The sequence below is a fragment of the Sceloporus occidentalis genome, unplaced genomic scaffold (genome assembly GCF_023333645.1).
Source record: "Sceloporus occidentalis isolate IW3139 unplaced genomic scaffold, rSceOcc1.0.p SCAF_1, whole genome shotgun sequence".
NCBI classification, from domain to species: Eukaryota; Metazoa; Chordata; class Lepidosauria; order Squamata; family Phrynosomatidae; genus Sceloporus; species Sceloporus occidentalis.
The window spans coordinates 302,399,280-302,417,728 of NW_028316981.1; the positions used below are offsets into that span (position 1 = coordinate 302,399,280).

Consider the following 18,449-nt stretch of genomic DNA (forward strand, 5'->3'; position numbering starts at 1 on the left):
CTCTGTAGGAACCAGGAGATGCCTATATCATTGAGTGCTGGCGGTCAGAACCAGGAGATGCCTATATCATTGAGTGCTGGCGGTCAGAACATGGTGACAGGTCACCCTCTCCACTCAGGTGTACACACCCCCTCTCACCACCCATTGCATGACTTTGGCAGGAGAGGAACCCTGGGCAACTGAACAAGACTCAGCTGTCACTGGCACTGAAAGCCAGTGGGCAAACCTGCTTTTTCAGCTGCCAGCAACTGTGTGACTGGGAGCTGGAATAGGAAAGAAGTGAGGCAAGTGGAGAAATGGCACAATTTTCAAAGACATTCTCTCTCCCCTGTGAGAACAAATAGCAAACTTGAAAATTAGAGAAGTTTGAAACATAGCTTATGCTAACCTTCCTGAACTTGGTGTACTCCAGGTGTATTGAATTACATACAATCCATAGAGGATGCTCTCATACTCTCTGTGAATGATGAAGCTGTAGTGGTTCAAAACAGCTAGAGGGCACCAGATTGATGAATACATGCTTCTGGTATGGGGGATGGAGTGGTCAATGGGGAAGGGGAGTCAAAAGCTCCATTTGGGTTCAAATAAAGTTGGGTTTAAAAATAGCTTGCATTAGATTTTCCACTCTGCAAGGCATAATATTTTAGACAAATATTATGTGTTATTATTAGCTTGCCCAGTTTTTCCTGTGACTGCAGTAAGGATAATGTGTTCCTCTTTAAAAGCATTCTGGGGTATTGTTGAATGAACATTCCTTGTCAGAATTTTTTTCAAGGTATACATTGCTATGCTTGCTTTTGCCCATTTAAGTTGCTCTTTATAAAATAAAAAATAAAAAATGAAGCTCCCTGTGAAGAAGACACTACATTTCTTCAGAGTTCTATTGGGCTTCAGAGAGTGGAAAAATAGGGAAGTGTTTCTCCAAAGAACATAAAAGGGTTTGGTTTTGTTGCAGACAAGGCTGAATTACATTGTTGATAACATGGTTAGGTTTGTGTGGACATTTTAATCTAGTACTGGCTACATAACTAAGTTTTATTTATGTGACATTAACCAGTTTAATTTGTGCTAACATTCTAAAAGCTATTTTGGTACATGTACTGTGGTGAACAATGTAGTGACATTGGAAATGGATAGTAGATTGGCGCTTTCCTTATTCTTTCTTCTGACTACTATAGGACCTAAGAAAGCTTGGCATAAGCATCAGTGTGCACGACGTGTTAATTTTTACTTGACTTCAGTAGACCACTTGGGATACATAAAGGCAGCTCAGTATACTTAAACATTTTTAAGTGTCATAGAAATTTGATATTTCTAAGTCATACAAAAGTGTTTCAAAATCAGAGGGCAACATATGTACTGTAGTGGTCATGAGGAATCAATGAACCTGTTTTGCCCACGAAAATGAAAGCTTTCTTTTTGTGAACAGAACTTTCTTGGTTTCCTGGAGGGCTAGTTGGGTCTCATTGTTTTGTATCATAAGCTTAAGGTATCTGTGTATGAGAAAACAAACAGAATAGTATTCACAATGTAAATGTAAATAAACACTCAGAAACAGCCCACCTTTAAGCATCCTACTTCCCCTTCCCCTGACCAATGGTGCAAAATGCAGAATCTCTTTGAATTTTGTCTCAAGCATTAAATGGCACTTCAGATTTGTTCATGCTTCTCTTGATTTGTTTTTCAAAAACAAACAGCAAAGCCGGATTGAAGACCGCTTGGAAAGACTGGATGATGCTATTCATGTTCTCCGGAACCATGCAGTGGGGCCTTCAACTGCCATGCCTGGAAGTCATAGCGACATGCATGGCTTAATAGGGCCTTCTCATAATGGAGCAATGGGAGGTCTTGGGTCAGGATATGGGACTGGCCTCCTTTCAGCCAATAGACATTCACTAATGGTAAGCAATAAAATTTAACCACTACACTTTAAAAATAATGCTAACTGTAAAGTAATTTTGGACTGTTTTTACCCCCAGCCTTTTAATTGGAGTCTCACATAAACTGTAGGCAATTTTGTATCTATTGCAGCAGTACTGTGTGAATATTATTAGAACAGTAAGTTGCTTTGCTATTGTCTTACTAGACAACAAATATTCTGTATATGTATTATAACGGTGCCTGGTGCTTTCATTTTGTTTATACGTGACTAGATCCCAGCATTCTCTCAATAGCTTCTGATCAAGTTTTTAAAAACTGATTAGTTAGTGGCCACTATTGCATGGCATCTATTTGTACTAAAAATCTGTTTCATTATGGCATTTAATTCCCCCCCCCCCAGTGGACAATAAGAAGGTAGGAAGTGCAAAAATAGTGTTACTGCTGAATATCCAGCAGAATCAGAGTTCAGTCCACCTTTTTGAAGGCTATTGTCAGATTGTTGTGGTTTATTTTTATTTAATTTTTTTAAAAAAACAACTGTCTTCTAAAAATTATCTTTGTTGCAAACAGTAGAATGTGTCTGCTCCTGCATGGCAAAGGTAGTGTTTAAAGCAACCAGAGGGCTGATTCCATGGTTGCCCATGTTCTACAAGCTTGGACATTTGAATATTGCCATGGCCATTCATGAACTGCTTCAGAAAAGGCATCTTTTTCTTTATGACTGTGGGAGCATTAGAATAGTTCTAATGCAAAGCAAAGTTACATCTTTTATAAGAATTCAAAAATATTTTTCATCCCTTTTTCTATTTTCATTCAGTGTCCTGACTCAAAACTAATTTCATTGGGTCTGAAATAACAGGAGAGGAAAGGCCTCTATATTTGGGAGCAGTTAAGAGATGGAATCTTAACCTTTGCTGTATGGATTTCTGATTCCTCTATGAAGAAAAACTTTGTTTTAATAATTCATACTTAGAAACTTATAAGTAGAAATATTTTCTTACAATCTCCATTGTCTTAAGGAATATTATGCCCTCTTATTGGAAGATGTTTCAAATGCATACTAATTGCCCCCCCTCCAAAAAAAAAGTTCATCTGTAAAACAGAGCAATATTATTAGTAGCTGCTGGAATGGTAATTCTCCTACCAAAGAATTTGCATGTGTTCCATTTCACATCATATGTGTACTGACAATGTTCTATACAAGTGTTGTCAAAGTAAGGAGCTAACTGACAACCTTACTATAGACCAATTCAATGTATCTCTCTGGTCACAAATTCATATTCAAGCACATGCATGCATGTGCATACACATACCCTACACACATAAGGTGAGTTGTTAGCCTCGTCGCCTTTAACACAGCTGGACATTTTGCAAAAATGATGGAAAACATCAGGACTCACTCTTTCAACAAGCAATTGTATTTTGTGAATGCTACATTTAGCTTTGCTTTTTCCAGCATGAAGTTAGTCTCCCCTTTAAAACAAGGGATATGAGCCAGGTATCCTTGGCCAAATGCTTTCTGTTTGCCCAGGTTTAATGGTTACAAATCAGTGGTGCTGCATTTAGCCAGCCTCCTAATTCATATCAAGATGAAAGGCACTGGATTTATGGGAGTTATTACTATTGAGCTTTGTTTGTTATTAAAAATGGGGAGAGAAGGACCATTTAAATGGTGGAACTCTGCAGAGATCACCTCTTAAAACTAAAGTTGAAAGCTATTGTGTTTTGAGCACTGCGTTATTAAGGGCTAGAAACAGGCCATTGGCATTTATAGATAAAGACATAAATGCTTGCTTGAAGTAGTCTGCCCAGTAGGCTGAGAAGGATGAAAGATGTTTTTTCAGTATCAATATTCCCAATTTTCCCAATAAAATTAGCATGAACCAGGCATACTTTTGTTCCAGAATAGTAGTTGCTGGGAATTCACTAAAGGATTTTATGGATTATAATTTACCTTGTCTTCCGGTGATGTATTATATATTCTTAGGTTATGTAGACTATCAAGATCTGGATAATTCTGTGCAGAAATACAGAAAGTGTTGCATTTAAGCTGTACAGAAAGCTGGCTCGGTAAAAAGCCAGATCTGCAACTATTCCTATAGATCTGCTCTCAATAAAGGGTAAGAGGAGGGAGTAATTCTCCTCCAATTGGTCGGGGATTTTTATTTTATTTTTTTACTTTGCATATGTTAAACTGATGCAACATGCACCCAGGGCACCACTTCAGAGAGAGTTGTTCCATAAATATGTACTTCCCTCTTATATGCCAGATGTAGCTGAAGTAAGACTTCGGGAGGGAGAGGGGGCTATAAATGTCAGCTCTGCATATTGTACTGCATGGAAATATCTGACCCTTGAATTTGGCTCTCTGCAATGGAAGAACAGGTATTTGTCCTTTGCATTGCAGACACTAGTTTGTTTTGATTATCAAATAGTGGTTATGCAGCACACAAAGCATGGAACTTTGTTGCCTTGGCCATTGATCTCAAGTTCTTGTTTGCTTATATAAAATCTGTACAATAATAAATAAACCCCAGGCACAAAGTATATTTAACATGGTGTTTTGCACAGTGACAGGCAGGCAATTTTAGAAATATCCCCTCCCTTAAAAAAAAAAAAATCCCTTACCATAGAAGGGATTTGCAGATGTCTTTTTTTTCTGTCCCCTTTTCTTTCTTCCTCCTTGCAGGGGGAAAAACAGTTCCTGGTAGTTCACAGGCAGCATTATTCACTGTCTGAAACTGTAACTTGTGAGAAAGCATCAGGGCTGTTATTTTCTTTCTGGAAAACTGGTCTGAATTTTGAAGTAAGAACACAAGAACAAAGGAAATAGTTTTTGAGTAGAGTCAGTCTTAAGTTAGCCTTTGACCATTTGATACATTCCACGCTGAAAAGGAAGTTGAAGGGGGAAAAAATTAAAAAAAAATCAAGGAGGACACTGGTAATGTTTTCCACATTTGAATTTTAATACATGAAACAGGCTATAAAACTTTGGCCAGCTGCAGTAAATAAAGTAGCAGTGGGAGGTATGGACCGGAAACTTGTTCAGAATGTGCTTGTGGGAGCTTTTTTGCCCACTGTACACCTTCATCAGCTTTGTACCATTTTGTCAGAAAGACAGGAGAGTGCAAGTATGCTAAAAGTAATTTCAGGTGGTTGTGGGGGGGTTTCCTGCCAGAGTGTTAATTTTCCTCATCAAATAGTCAAAACTAGTATGAATTTTACTGCTTAACAATAAGAACAATGAGATTCATAATAACAACTGTGTTCATAACATGTTTATAACAAAAGGGCATAGGTAGTCTCTTCCAGATTCATCTTTAGGACTGAACTCTTCCACAAAATCTTGAGGCCACCTCACCCACCCTTTTGATATCTTGCTCAACCGATGAGATTGAAGTGGCCCTCCAGATATTGTTGGGCTACAAGTTGTAGTTGTCCTAAGCCACACAACTAATGGTGAAGAACTCTGGGAGTTGCCATTGAACAACTTCTGGAGGCCCACGTGACTCTCAGAGTGGGACTACAGCTCCCATTCCTCCTAGCATGGCCATTTGCTTTTCTGGCAGTGTATGATGGAAGTTGTAGTGCACATCCTGAGGACACGACACTGGGAAAGGCTGCCTTTGAAGTTTCTTGAATCTCTGCTTGCACAACAACTTTCCTTTACACACACACCCTTTTTTTTCAGCTTTAGAAAGTCTATAGAGCATATTGGGAGAACCAGTTGCATGCCTACTATACAGGCTCACAGGGCTCTCTTTCCCCCAACGCTGGAATAAGATGGGAGAGTTATCAAAATCAGGAACATAATAGCAGAGGGAGAAGATTCCTCCATTCAGATTCATCACTTTCATTGCAGTCCCATCATAACCCACAATCTGCAGTGTTTGGTAGAGACCCACAATCCTGTGCAAGTGAGCTGGAAAGATGCATTGAATGAGCTGTTTTCTGTTTATCCTTGTATTTTGCCCTTAATCCATATCTTCAGCTTTATCTCTAACTGCAACATATCATAATGATAATGCATTACCTTACATGCTACCCTTGATACCATGTTTCTCTCTACTCTGTTGTCTCTTATACTGTCTGAAGCAGGGGTAGGTAATCTATCCCTTTAGATGTTTTCATCTGCAACTTCTATACATTGACCATACTGGCTGGGACTGATGGGAGTTACACTCCACACATCTGTTCCAGGTTGCTGGACCCTGCTCAAAATGTAGGTTGCAAGATCTTTGGAGTTGGAAACTGCCTTTATGTTTTTGTTTTACTTATGAAACTCTAAAATACCTGCTAATGCTTTCCTATTCATAATATGAATGCATGCCAGATAATGTAGCAGTTCACAGTTGGCTATTTATAGAAAATCCTTTAACCTCAGAAGTGGAGTCACTTCTGGGATTTCAAAGAGATCATTAAATTATGGTTTGTTCTTGTTGTAACAAACCTTTAACTTAAATTTACCTCCAATGACATTCAAAGAGCTTCAAGACTAATTATCAGCCAAGGGGTTGTTCCTATAACAGTTCTTGGTATGATGACAGGTTTATGGAGGGTGGGGAGCAGCTCACTGGTTCCCAGAAATACAGATTTATTTTACTTTTTCACCTCTAATCTGGGCCTTTATGAACACAGAATCTGTATTTCTGATAGCAATACCCAAAATGGAATAGTAGGGATAAAAAGCCCCAGCAGAATATAAGTAATGTCTTGACCAAAATCAGACCCAATGCCATCTGTTTCCAATGACACAGCACTGAGAATCCCTAAAACAAGGCGTAGTTGTGATAACCCTTTCCCACTTGTCTAGTGTCGAGAGAGATACTGCCTCTCAGCATTGAAGTTTTATTTTTCTGTCATAACAAATTCCCTTGCCTCTTTCTGCCATTTGTACCTGATGATATTCAGTATTTCTCCATGCACTTACTGAATGATAGTGATGTATGTCATTGATGCAGATGGATGGTGAAGCATGCTGTTGAAACACAGTGATAGTGCTCCAACACATGCTTCAGCATTTACCACAGGGAAGGAAGAATATGTATATAGGAATAGGTGAGCTGCTGGTTCTTCAGATACCCAGTTCCCAGACTGAAAAAAACTAGCATTTGCAGTTTAGCTTTGAAACAAGCTATTGGAGATGTTCTTAAGCATTAGTATTGTATGGAAGGCCTTATTTGAGCAACATTGGTCTAGTCTGAGCAACGTTAATGCATGTGTTTGTTAGTATAACAACAGTGTTTTTTCCCCACTGAATTGCCTGGTCTTGGCCAGAAAGGAGAGCAAGCTTTTGTTTTTGGCTTTTTGCTTTAATTTGTCTCTTTTTGTTTGTTACTGTTGTTTGTGTTAATAACCTGATTAGCAAATATTGAAAGTTTTCCCTATCACGGTATATGCATGCCAGAGTGTAAGAGCTATTATTATTGTTATTATTAATATTGTTTTATTTTTTTCTTATATCCCACCTTTCTCCCAATATAAGCACAACAAGTATAAAACAATACAATTTAAAAACAGTACAACAGTATTAAAATATATAAATATAAAATCTATTTAAAAAATTAAACAATTTTAAAAGTTAAAACAGTTATTAGTTAAAATATAACATGTTAAAAATACACACCATTAAAATTAAAATTCAGCTATGCTGAAGGAAAGATTCCATCTCTAGGAAACATCTAACAAATAACAAAATACAAGATATAGAAACTACCTATTCCAATAGCCTCCAGTCCTAGTAGGACCAACAGATGTTTCTGTACAGAACAGCTGAAGTGACCAAATATAAACATGGTCAAGAGAAAATCAATGGCAGGTAACCAGTACCAAAGTTCCAATGTATGTTGCCACATCCTCTCTTAGAGATATAAAAGTATCTCTTCGTTGATCCTAGAGGCTCTGTCCTTTGCAAGCATTCAACTGGTGTGGTGGAAGCCCCCTCCCCCCCCCAAAAAAAACCAGGGTAATCAAGAGCGAAATAGCAGACAGATCTGTCAGATAGGGTGATTATGATAGGTTTGTGGTTTCTTTTCCATTATGGGCATTGGCCTACATCCTGATGCTAGTCCTAACTAGAGCAGAGCTAATGAATTAACAGGATTTGCCAACATATTGACTCACCATTCAACGATCAATTCAGTGGGTCTACTCCAATTGAGACTAGCCAAAGGATTAGGACATTATGGCTTCTGGATGGCTTTGGGGGTGAAACAGCCAATCAGATGGGGGTGTCTTCAAGCTGTTCTGGAGGTGTGGCATTTGATGGTAGTTGTCTATTTGATATCAGAGGGAGTGGACAGCCCAAAACTGGCCCAAAAAAGAGTGGATCTTTTCTGGTCCTATTTGGCTTTAAAAGCGGACCTTGTGGTTGCTTAGGTCCCCAAGTGATCACGGGTGGAACGGCCCCTGGCTGCTTTTTCCTGACCATCTGCTTGAACCCTTTAGTGGATGCAAGCCCCTTCCGTGAATGGGACTTAGTCTGTTGCTGGATGGATCCAGTCCATTATCTTGGGATGTTGTTTAAATTGCTGTCAGTTTGCCTGGTTGCTTCACTTGGATGTACACTAGAAGATTGTGTGTGTGTGTGTGTGTGTGTGTTTATATATGTGTTTTAAACATCCAGATTGGTTAACTCTTGGGAACTTCCATCCTTAGGAAATGAAGTAGCAATTTATGAAGCAGTTATATTCCAGTATCTGTATCAGAACCCAAAATATGGAAAAACATGAAAGAATTTAAAAGTTTTCTTGTTTACTAAGCAAATAAATACATGTCTTAGCAATGCTTAGTATTATCATAACATTACAGTTAACATTGTTAAGATTTTTTTAAGTTTTCATTTGTGAAAGACAAAGCATCTTTACTTCTTTGAAACATTTTTAAAGGAACAGGAGCAAATCCTTTCATATAATGTTGAAGATTGCCTAATGTAGTGGGCATTACTAAGTTTTGTAACTATACCTTACATTTGAAAGTTGGTAACTGTTTTGCAAACAGAATCCAACCATCCTATAAAATGACATTTTAAAAAAGTTCGTAATACAATGATTTCATTCATTTGAAATACCTAATTAATTCTTTGTTAAAACAGTAGTGTTTGGTTTCCAAGTTTTAATTTAGCATTAGTACATGTCCCTTGCTTTTCTACACATGGATGGCTCTATTGTGCAGTTAAGTGTGTGAAAGTTATTGGAGAACAGACATCTCTGGGTAACATTTCTTTAGCACTGCCCAGATTTCTATTTCCCCATAGCATAGATGGAAAACAGCTGGCTTTTGTATAAAAAGCTGTTTTGTAAAAAGTATGAATCTTGAGGTATAGAGTTGAGGTCAACATTCAGCAGGTGCTTAGAAACAAGTGGGGAAGTAAAGGGATGGAGGCACCTAGCTGCAAGAGTCTCCTGGAAGAGATTTTATCTTAGTTGGGAATAAAATATACAACCTGCCTATTTTACTGTTTTATTTTTATTCTATGGATTTCACTAGTGGGCCATTAGCTGCAGCTAAATGCTAAGATTCCTAATCCTGTAGCTTTTGGATCTTGAACATTCCCAAATTCAGCCAGTACATAAAAAGAAAAATCATCTCCATAGGAATGAAATCACTGCTGACTTTATTTCATTGGCAGTGGCAGTCTGTAGCTCCCTGTGGTAGCTCACTTCGCTTTTTAAAGCACCACAGTTGTTTCACCTTGTGTGTTACACAAAGAATGCCAGAACAGCCAATTAAAGTGCTTTTGGAAAGAAGGAAATGTGTGGTAACAGTAGGATAGAGGAAATGCTATCCGTAAGATAGCATCTCAAAGGGCAAAGCCTTTCCCCAAATGTATTAAAACATTACAAAATTGTGCACATTGGCTGTCTGTAGGCACAAAGGAAATGCATCTCCTCCCATGGATTATTAACATCTGTTTGTCCAGTAGGGAATGGAGCTTAGCATTGTTATTTTTGCATCTCCAGAAGAAAATGAGTCTGGGAAGCTGGCTCTTCCAATTGAGTTGATTTGTAATGCCAAATAAAACATCCTTTTACGTGGCGCTCATGGATTTGAGTTTGCAATGTGGTGATTTCCTGAATACTAATACTAATACTAATATCATAATCATATTAATACATTACACAAAGGCACTCCCAGACACCCCCACCCCAATTTAAAATACAACACAAAATTCGTAGAGAATACTACTACGCAAGCATCACTTTTTTGTCTTTTTATGTTTGTAGCTAGTTCTGACTCTCCTTAAGACGTGGCATTCTGCTTCTTTTTTTTTTTTAAGCAAAACCTCTGTTTTGCCACTTTTGGTTACATTTAAATGGATTTTGCATATGACTACCACTTGCAGAATGCCTTTTCATAAGCTGTTTGGAAAGCTGCTTATTACTCTGTGGTACTTTTCTGTATTAAAAGAAACTGTTAAACTTTGCTATTTTTCTTGATTTAATGCTGCTCGTACTGACTCACCCCCCACCCATTACTATGAAATCCTTTCTTTTGCTTTTGATCTTATTTATAGCTAAGCCACTAGTCATATGGAAACTATTATTGTATAGCATTGAGATGAAAGACTTTCAGTGCAGTTAAATAAGAGTGAATAATTCGGACCAATAACATGCATACACAGTGTGAGAACCCAACTTTGTTAAAGTGTCCTTCGTCATTCTCTTTTTACTTAGCATTGAAGGTTTATAAGAGCTTTACCTAAACCTGCTTTTTATCCTACTTATGTATTTTGACAATCCTAGGCTCATGTTAACACACAACACCTTATACCCAGTTTGCCATCACCTGTGTGTGTTGGTGTGTGAGTGAGTGAAAAAGAGAATGAGAAAGAGAGAGAGAGAAAATATTTCTCATTGGATGTTTTTAATGGTCATTGTTTTGAAGTATTCTTAATACATTATGCATGTGGACCTCCTTTTGTTTTATCTGTTTGTATTCTTCCAAATGTATATTATTCAATAACTGCATTTTACAGTATATTTTAATTAGTTTAATAAGACTTCTCACATCAAAACCCATTAGAAATTCTAACGTTTAAATAAACAAATGTCTTCTTTCATAAGTTAAGTTGGAGCCACCTTGTTTTATTAGACTAGGCACTGTAGAATATGATATGCAGCCCCCTGACTGAATGATGCTTACGTGAGGTACATTTCATGCATACAAGATGGAGATAGATGATATTCTGTTCTCTTCCAAATCTGTATTACCATCTTTACTGATTTTCTATATCATGTTGCCCCAGTGGGTTTCAAAATCAGTTAGCCATCTTGATCTAGCAATAGCAAGTACATTTCTATGCCGCTTATCAGTGAACTAGCATCCCTAAGCAGTTTACAATGTGTAAGTCAATTGCCCCCAACATGCTGAGTACTCATTTTACTGACCTACAAAAGGGTGGAAGGCTGACTGGACCTTGAGAGTCCTCCTCTAGGATCGGGTTTACAACATTGTGGCTGCAGCTCCTGGTGCATAAAATTGCAGTTTATGAGGGCCAATCAGTATTTAAAATACAATGTTTAGTATTTTAGGAGGCATTTTGGACATGAAAAATTCAAGGAAGGAAAAGAGTATTTAATAGATGAACTAATTTATTCTGGACTGCAGATTATTTCATACATAAAATGAAAGAGGTTGTATGCTTAATAGACATGACTTACAGTCTCATGGTAGAGGGCAAAAACAAAGAAGGATTCTTAGTGAAGATCAGCATTAATATGTCCCAAAATGAGTTGTTCAAACATGTTAGCAAACATGCAATTAAGTAGCCTTAGAACTTCATGTTTCATTTTATTTCTGTTTTGCTTTTATTCTCTTGCTCCTGTATATCTCCTTTTATTCTTTTGCTCCTGTATATCTCTCCGAGATCAAAGACACAGCTTGAATTGAAAGGAATATTCTGTTCCATATCACTTTGCATGTGTGTCCCCACCATTCCCTTTTATCCTATTTTCATGTTAATCTGCAATTCACAATAATTTGCATGTATACATACTTCAAATCTGAACAACATTTTACACTTATTTCCTCCCAAAATGCACATTTTCATGTTTATTGTTTCCTAAAATGTATACTATACATCCATTTTGGTGAGCCAAAAACCACATAGAAACATTCAGGAAGTGTGACAGTAAATTAATAACAAAGTTCCCATTGCAGAAATATTTGTCTGGGGCAGTACAAACAACTGCAAACCAGAGTGACCTGTCTTTAATTTTTCATGGTTGACTTTCTTTTTTTCTTCACTTTTTATAACAATAATCCACTGGTTTGTGTAAATTTAAACTTTATCCAGATGTATTTTAAAGAAGTTCCCATTGTGCGTGACTTCTTGTGACCTTATGGGAATTCCAGTGTATTTCAGAGGGTAAAAAAAAAATCCATGTCCAGAAAAGTGTTTGTGGATGTAAAATGAAGGGTATTCCTACTTACCTGAACTCCCAGAGCCAGAAAACATATGTTCCCATAAGGATGAACATTTGGTTTCTGTAATTGCGAAGCATAATTTTCTGCAATAACAAAATGACCAACATAATTTCAGTGCCCTAAAAGTGCTACAACTTTTATTTCCAACTGAAAATAACTTTGTTATGAACCCCGCAAATAGGAAATAGACATAAACCTTGAATAAAAACACTCTCTGTGTTTGTGTGTTTATATTTATATTTACGGGAAGACCTATCATTAATGGTATTGTGGGGTAATTTTCTGCCTAGATAATGTTTGCTTACAACAGGAAAAATGTCCCCCAATGAGAGGCTTTTTTAAGGACCTATTCTTTTTGCCAGATACCGTACAGATGAGAGCATGTCATTTGGATCTTTCTAAGCAAATTTTCTAGCCATGGTACACTGTCTTATCTGTTGGTGGAGGGGGTGTTTTATTCTGTCAAATATTGTCAACACACATTAATTCTTTGGTTTGCAGACCACCTGTTCTGAGCTGGTGAAAAATATATTTCCCACATTTCTTCCAGTGTGCATGTAAATGGTTTATCTGGTGTTTTCACCACACTGTAACCAAACTAGGATTCCTCTGAGGTATCAAGTTGCCTGGTCAGTTAAATAGCTCTCTTCGGGGGATATAATGTTTTAGCATTACTGAACCATCACATTTTTATTCCCTGTTTTCCCAGAGTGCTTATATTACAAAAAAGGGCACTTACCTCTGAAAAATCATCAGTAGTTAGCTCTGTCTTTAGTATGTACCATTCTCAGAGTTGCTCAAAGGCAGACAGTTTATAAATTACTCTGTTCATCACTCTTGGTTCCATGTTTTCAAAACTCATGCACCTTGTTGTCTGCACAAATTATTTTCAGGATCATCACTCTGATGTGCCATTCCCCTTAGATTGGTTTTGTGATCTTAGATCCTCCAAGATTTAATACTAGCCATGATACAGTGCACCCGCACCATACACGGGTGCACTGTACACAGCTTCCTGCTTACGCGGAAGCTGCTCAACAATGAAAACAGTGGTGTGCGCTCTGCACTGCTGCCACCACGTGCACGCGCCCCATTGTTTCCTATGGGACACAAGTATACCCGGATTTTCCCTTAAGCAGGAGGGTCCGGAATGGATCCCCCGCATAGGGAGAGGGCCCACTGTATAACCCAAAAGAACCAGTAGACCAGTGTATGCCTTAACTCACTGATGTCAGTGGACTTCCACTCTTTGCCTTTGGTGCAGTTCCTTTTCTTCCATACTAGGCTCCTGTTTTGTTTTATATATCTTGAAAGATTATTAATGCTTTCTGAGATGAGCAATCCAAATTTTCATAACATTATTTCTTTATTTGCATCCTTCTTTCACTCTGAGCATTCTCAAATGGTGTTTCTGTGGTGGTGAACTGTCAGTGGAACTCTACCCCTCTCATGACATCAATATCTACTTGATCGTTTTGGGATAAGATCAAGTGAGCATGCATGTCCTGTCCTCCTACCTTTTAACACATTTTTTAAAGATTATTTTTCTTATCTGAGTAATCACACAAACATCATATTTCAAACTAAAAATTGCATGCAACCTTTTTTGTCCCAATACCTTACTTTGGTTGGAATGAGGGGGAAGGGAAGTATCCAGTGGGAAAGTGCAATATGTTTCTGGGACGATTTTCCCCCAGCTGTTTTCTGTTATCATAAATCTGCATATGACAAGTGTCAATGTTTAAAACTCGTGATATGACCATGTCATAAAATACCTACCTTGAAGAGCAAACCTTGAATGTCTTATCAGTTAAGCCATAAACTATATGAAATTATTCAAAGTATGCACTATTGCTTAATTATAATTGGCCCTTGATATCCACTGGGGTTTGGTTCTAGACACACACACCCAAGCTGTGGATGGTGGAATCTGGGGATGCAGAATCTGGGGGTACAGAGGGCTGACTATATAAGATCAGATCCTCATTGGATCAGTGCAAGAATCATCATGAGAACTAGATGGTCTACCAGCGGTCTTCCCACTGGGCCACTGACAGTATAAATTATGTTGCCCAACTGGAATACTTCAGATCAGCTGTGCTGTAAATCAAATATTGACAATCTGTTTACGTGACTATGCGGAGACCAACACTGAATTCTTGATTACTAAGGGTTCAATCCTGTACACACATGCAAAGTGCTGAACTGTAAGAGTTTCAGAAGACCATCAAGTAATGCGACATTTTGCTGACTCGTTGAACTCTTTGTCTTTTGTCTAATATTTGTGGTTGAGAACACCAATGATGTGAAGATACGCCAATTTCTCCTGTCCCTTTCTTTTGAGAACTGGTTTCAATTCTCTTTAAAGTAATTATACCTCAAAAGTAAGAATACTTTTGAAGTTCTCTTCCTCAGTATGAAAAGAGTTAACTGTAAGCAGCAGCAGGGTACACTTCGCATAACATCATAAGAAACCTTCTTCCATTGTTTTAATTTTTTGCAGCTTTTATCTGCTGCCCACAATTCACAAACTTCAGAGTGCCCATCTGTGTGTAATAAAAGTTAACATTTGGACGAGGTTTCTTACCACTTTTAAAGATGCACTTTTAGGACTAAATGGTGTTTTCCCTCTACTTTAGAGCAAATAGGTTTTGCTTTCCTTTGATATGACAGATACTGGCAGGGTAATTGAAACTGGAATCTAGCACTCTGAGCCTGTCAGGTATAATTGATATTTCACAGAGAGATTACAATTCAAAGACACCAAAACAGTTTTCTGTGTCGATGGGTGTCTAATTACAGTGAAAATACATCAACTTTTCTTTCTGTGTTTACTGGAGGGAAATGATCTCATCTATCAAATATGTATACTTAAAAGTTAATGTGAATGAGGTTTTTGTGACTGCTTGTACAGATGTAGCTGTGTGCAGAGCCATGTATATACTGTCTGTGAAAAATGCACATTCAGGAAGGTAACCGATGTCTGTGCCAAAGAGCACAAGCTAGAGAAAACTGTGCCTGCCTATCCCTGTTGCTCTGAAATCAATGGAACTAAAATCTAATTGTTTGCTTAAATCCTAATGATTTCAATTGGAGTTAAGCATAGAGAACATTCTCTTGATTCCACAGAAATTCTGTATTCAAAATAATTAGAATAGAATCATAGAGTGGGAAGAGACCACAAGGGCCATCCAGTCCAACCCCCTGCCATGCAGGAACTCTCAATCAAAGCATCCCCAACAGATGGCCATCCAGCCTCTGTTTAAAGACTTCCAATTATTTACTCTTAGCCAGTTTTCACCTTTGTTTAATAGTCTAGCAGTATTTTTTTTTCAGCATCTAGAATCAAGAATGTGTATATTTAACAAAGCTAGAAGAAGAGAAGGGATTTTGAGGATGTCCACTCTGTAGATTTTGCATGTTCTTGTCTGGACCGTTCAGTTAAATATATTGAGGCACTGACTGAAACAGTTTGCTGCACCACTCAACCCATTTCTCCATCCTTTCATTCACTTGTCTTGGGACAGAATATAACAGGATGGGAATGGGGCCATGTAAAAAAAAACTGCTGGATTTTTAAGTTGAGAGGCAGAAGAAGTGCAGTTTACTCAGTGCTTCACTACGTTTAAAGGCAGGAATGCCATTCCATGTTCAGGACATGGAAACCTGGGGAGAAGCCAGAGGGGAAGGGAAGCCATCAGAAAACATCAAAGTGAGCCCCCTAAACACTAGAAGACCTGCTCACCAGATGCGTATTCCTGAGTACTCAATATGTAACGGCTAGAAAATGGGAAAGGTGGAAAGAAAAATAAGAAAAGCAACTTCAATTATCTTGTAAGTTGAGGAAAATAAACATTTTTACAATGCTGAATTTTACTCCAAATCATTGGTGCTTTTGCACAGATGTCTTTATAAATTGTCTTATTAAAGAACTCAGTGTTATTTTGTGCACTACATGCTGGATATGTTTGTTGCTTTTTACCCTTGTGATGTGTTATTTTGATTAGTAAATACTTACTATCTATCTCTATATATCTTTGGATTAAGACATTAGGTAGGCAGTATTTATTTACTTGGAGGAGTCAACTGTTTAAATTCCCTTCAACACCAGGGTGACATTAATTTAAGTGGTTAACAAAGGATAACTTACTAGAATGCAGCTATGATCACTGAAAATGAACAAAGTTTGTTTTAAGACTCACCTGACATCTGCAGAACATCAAGTCCTCCACTGAAGCTGTATATAGGAAATTCAGTATGGCTAAACAAAAGTACACTGGGCCTTGATATCTGCTGGTGTTTGGTTCCAGGGCCCTCCATCGATAACAAAATCTGTGGATGCTAAAATCCCATTATATTCAGCTGCTATTCAGCTGCATAGTTATACACACACACACAGCAAAATCAAAGTTTGCTTGTTTGAATTATTATTTTTATTATGTCATGGATGGTGGACTCTGTAGATGGAGAATCCACACTTATGGAGACACTACTTTTTTCACACAATGCATAATTAAACTGTGTTAGGGGTATTAAATATATACAGTGTATACATAACTAATCAGGATAGCTATCTATCACCTTTTGCATCAGCATGCCTCTGTATCCAGTACCAGTTCCTAAGAGACATGAGATGGGTGCATGCAGTTGAAACTTGTGTCTTGCCAAAACATTATGACAGTGATGCCTACCAGTCACAGGCAACAGATTACTGACTGTGAATTGGATGCGCGGCCAGCTAGGCCTTTCTTCTGATCTGACGTAGCACTTACCTTCTTAAATAAAATTGATGATGGCATTGTTTGGCAAATATCTCTCTTTCTTCATGCCTGCCCTCACTGCTTTGTTACATCTCAATAGTATGAGCATGCCAAAGAAAAGAAAAGAAACAACTGCTATTTTTATTGGATAATTAAGATCAGGGGTAGGCAACCTGCGGCCCACGGGCCGCATCCGGCCCGCCAAGGCCTTCCAAGCGGCCCCCGAGCAGTCCTGCCACCGATTGCTGCCAATTTCCCCCGTTTTTTTGCCGCTCCGGGCGCCATTTTGTTTTTCAAAATGGCGGCACCCATGTAGCAGGGCTGTTGCAGCCCCTAGAGCACTCCAACAGGGCTCCATGGGCTGCAGTGGGCCTGCAGCAGGCTCCACCTCGCCCTCCGCCCTCCTCCTGCCAAGAGCAGGGAAAGGAGGAGGAGGAGGCAGCAGAAGGAGGGCAAAGCCAGGGAGAAACGGAGCCAGAGCAGCAGCTGCAGCCACAGGTTGGTTCATTGGGGGAGGGGGTTAGGTGGGTGTTCTTTGCAAAATGCCCTCCCAGTAGTACTTTGTGGCTTTTCTTTGCTTGCTGCCTTTTATTTTGAATTGCATTTTAGTAATCTCCATGCCTGTAATTTTAATATTAATATTATTATTTAATTGCCCTGGTGTTCTTTGCAAAATGCCCCCTCAGTAGTACCTTGTGGCTTTTCTGGGTTGAAAGAGTGCATGTTTCCTGCCTTTTATTTTGAATTGCATTTTAGTAGTTTCCATGCTTGTAACTGATTATTATTATTATTATTATTATTATTATTATTATTTTCACTTGCCCTTGGTGTTCTATGTGCAAAATCCCCTCTCAGTGAGAAAGAGGAGGAGGAATGTGACTTTCCAAAGTGCATTTCTGTGTATTTTTGGTGCATTTATTGCTGAAAGGTCTGCTGTAACAATGATAGCAGTGGAGGTGGTGATGATGATGATGATGATGATGCTTCTGTGGAAGCTCCACCCCTGGAGGGTGGACGCTCCACCCCTGTTATGTGGCTCCGCCCCCCGGAGGGTGGAAGCTCCACCCCCGGCTTCGGCCCCCCAGTTGTCTGAGGGACAGCAACCTGGCCCCCGGCTCAAAAAGGTTGCCTACCCCTGATTAAGATGTTTGTCTTCAGAACTCAGAACATTGAAGTAGCATTATTATTAGTAGTAGTAGTAGTAGTAGTAGTAATGACATTACTTACCAACATCACTGCTTTTTAAACATTATGAATGCAACTGATAACATTAAATTATTATTATAACAAGCAGTAGGGATCATACAGTAGAATTTACATGGTTTTTGATTGGTTTAACTGTCTTTTAAAAGAATAATTTCAATATAATTGAAAAGTAAA

At 38.4% G+C, this 18,449-nt stretch overlaps 1 protein-coding gene across 15 annotated transcripts in view; it reads left to right on the forward strand.

Annotated features, from left to right (window-relative positions):
• TCF4 (transcription factor 4) overlaps positions 1-18,449 on the forward strand; it is a 416,494-nt gene that overhangs the window by 361,504 nt on the left and 36,541 nt on the right. For all 15 annotated transcript variants that reach the window (XR_016277899.1, XM_089497346.1, XM_089497339.1 and 12 more), the window contains one exon: positions 1,698-1,901. Coding sequence is in view for 14 of the 15 variants with exons in the window: in XM_089497346.1 (XP_089353472.1) it covers positions 1,698-1,901 (204 nt within the window). In the remaining variant the exon portion in view is untranslated. The remainder of the gene's footprint in view (positions 1-1,697; positions 1,902-18,449) is intronic.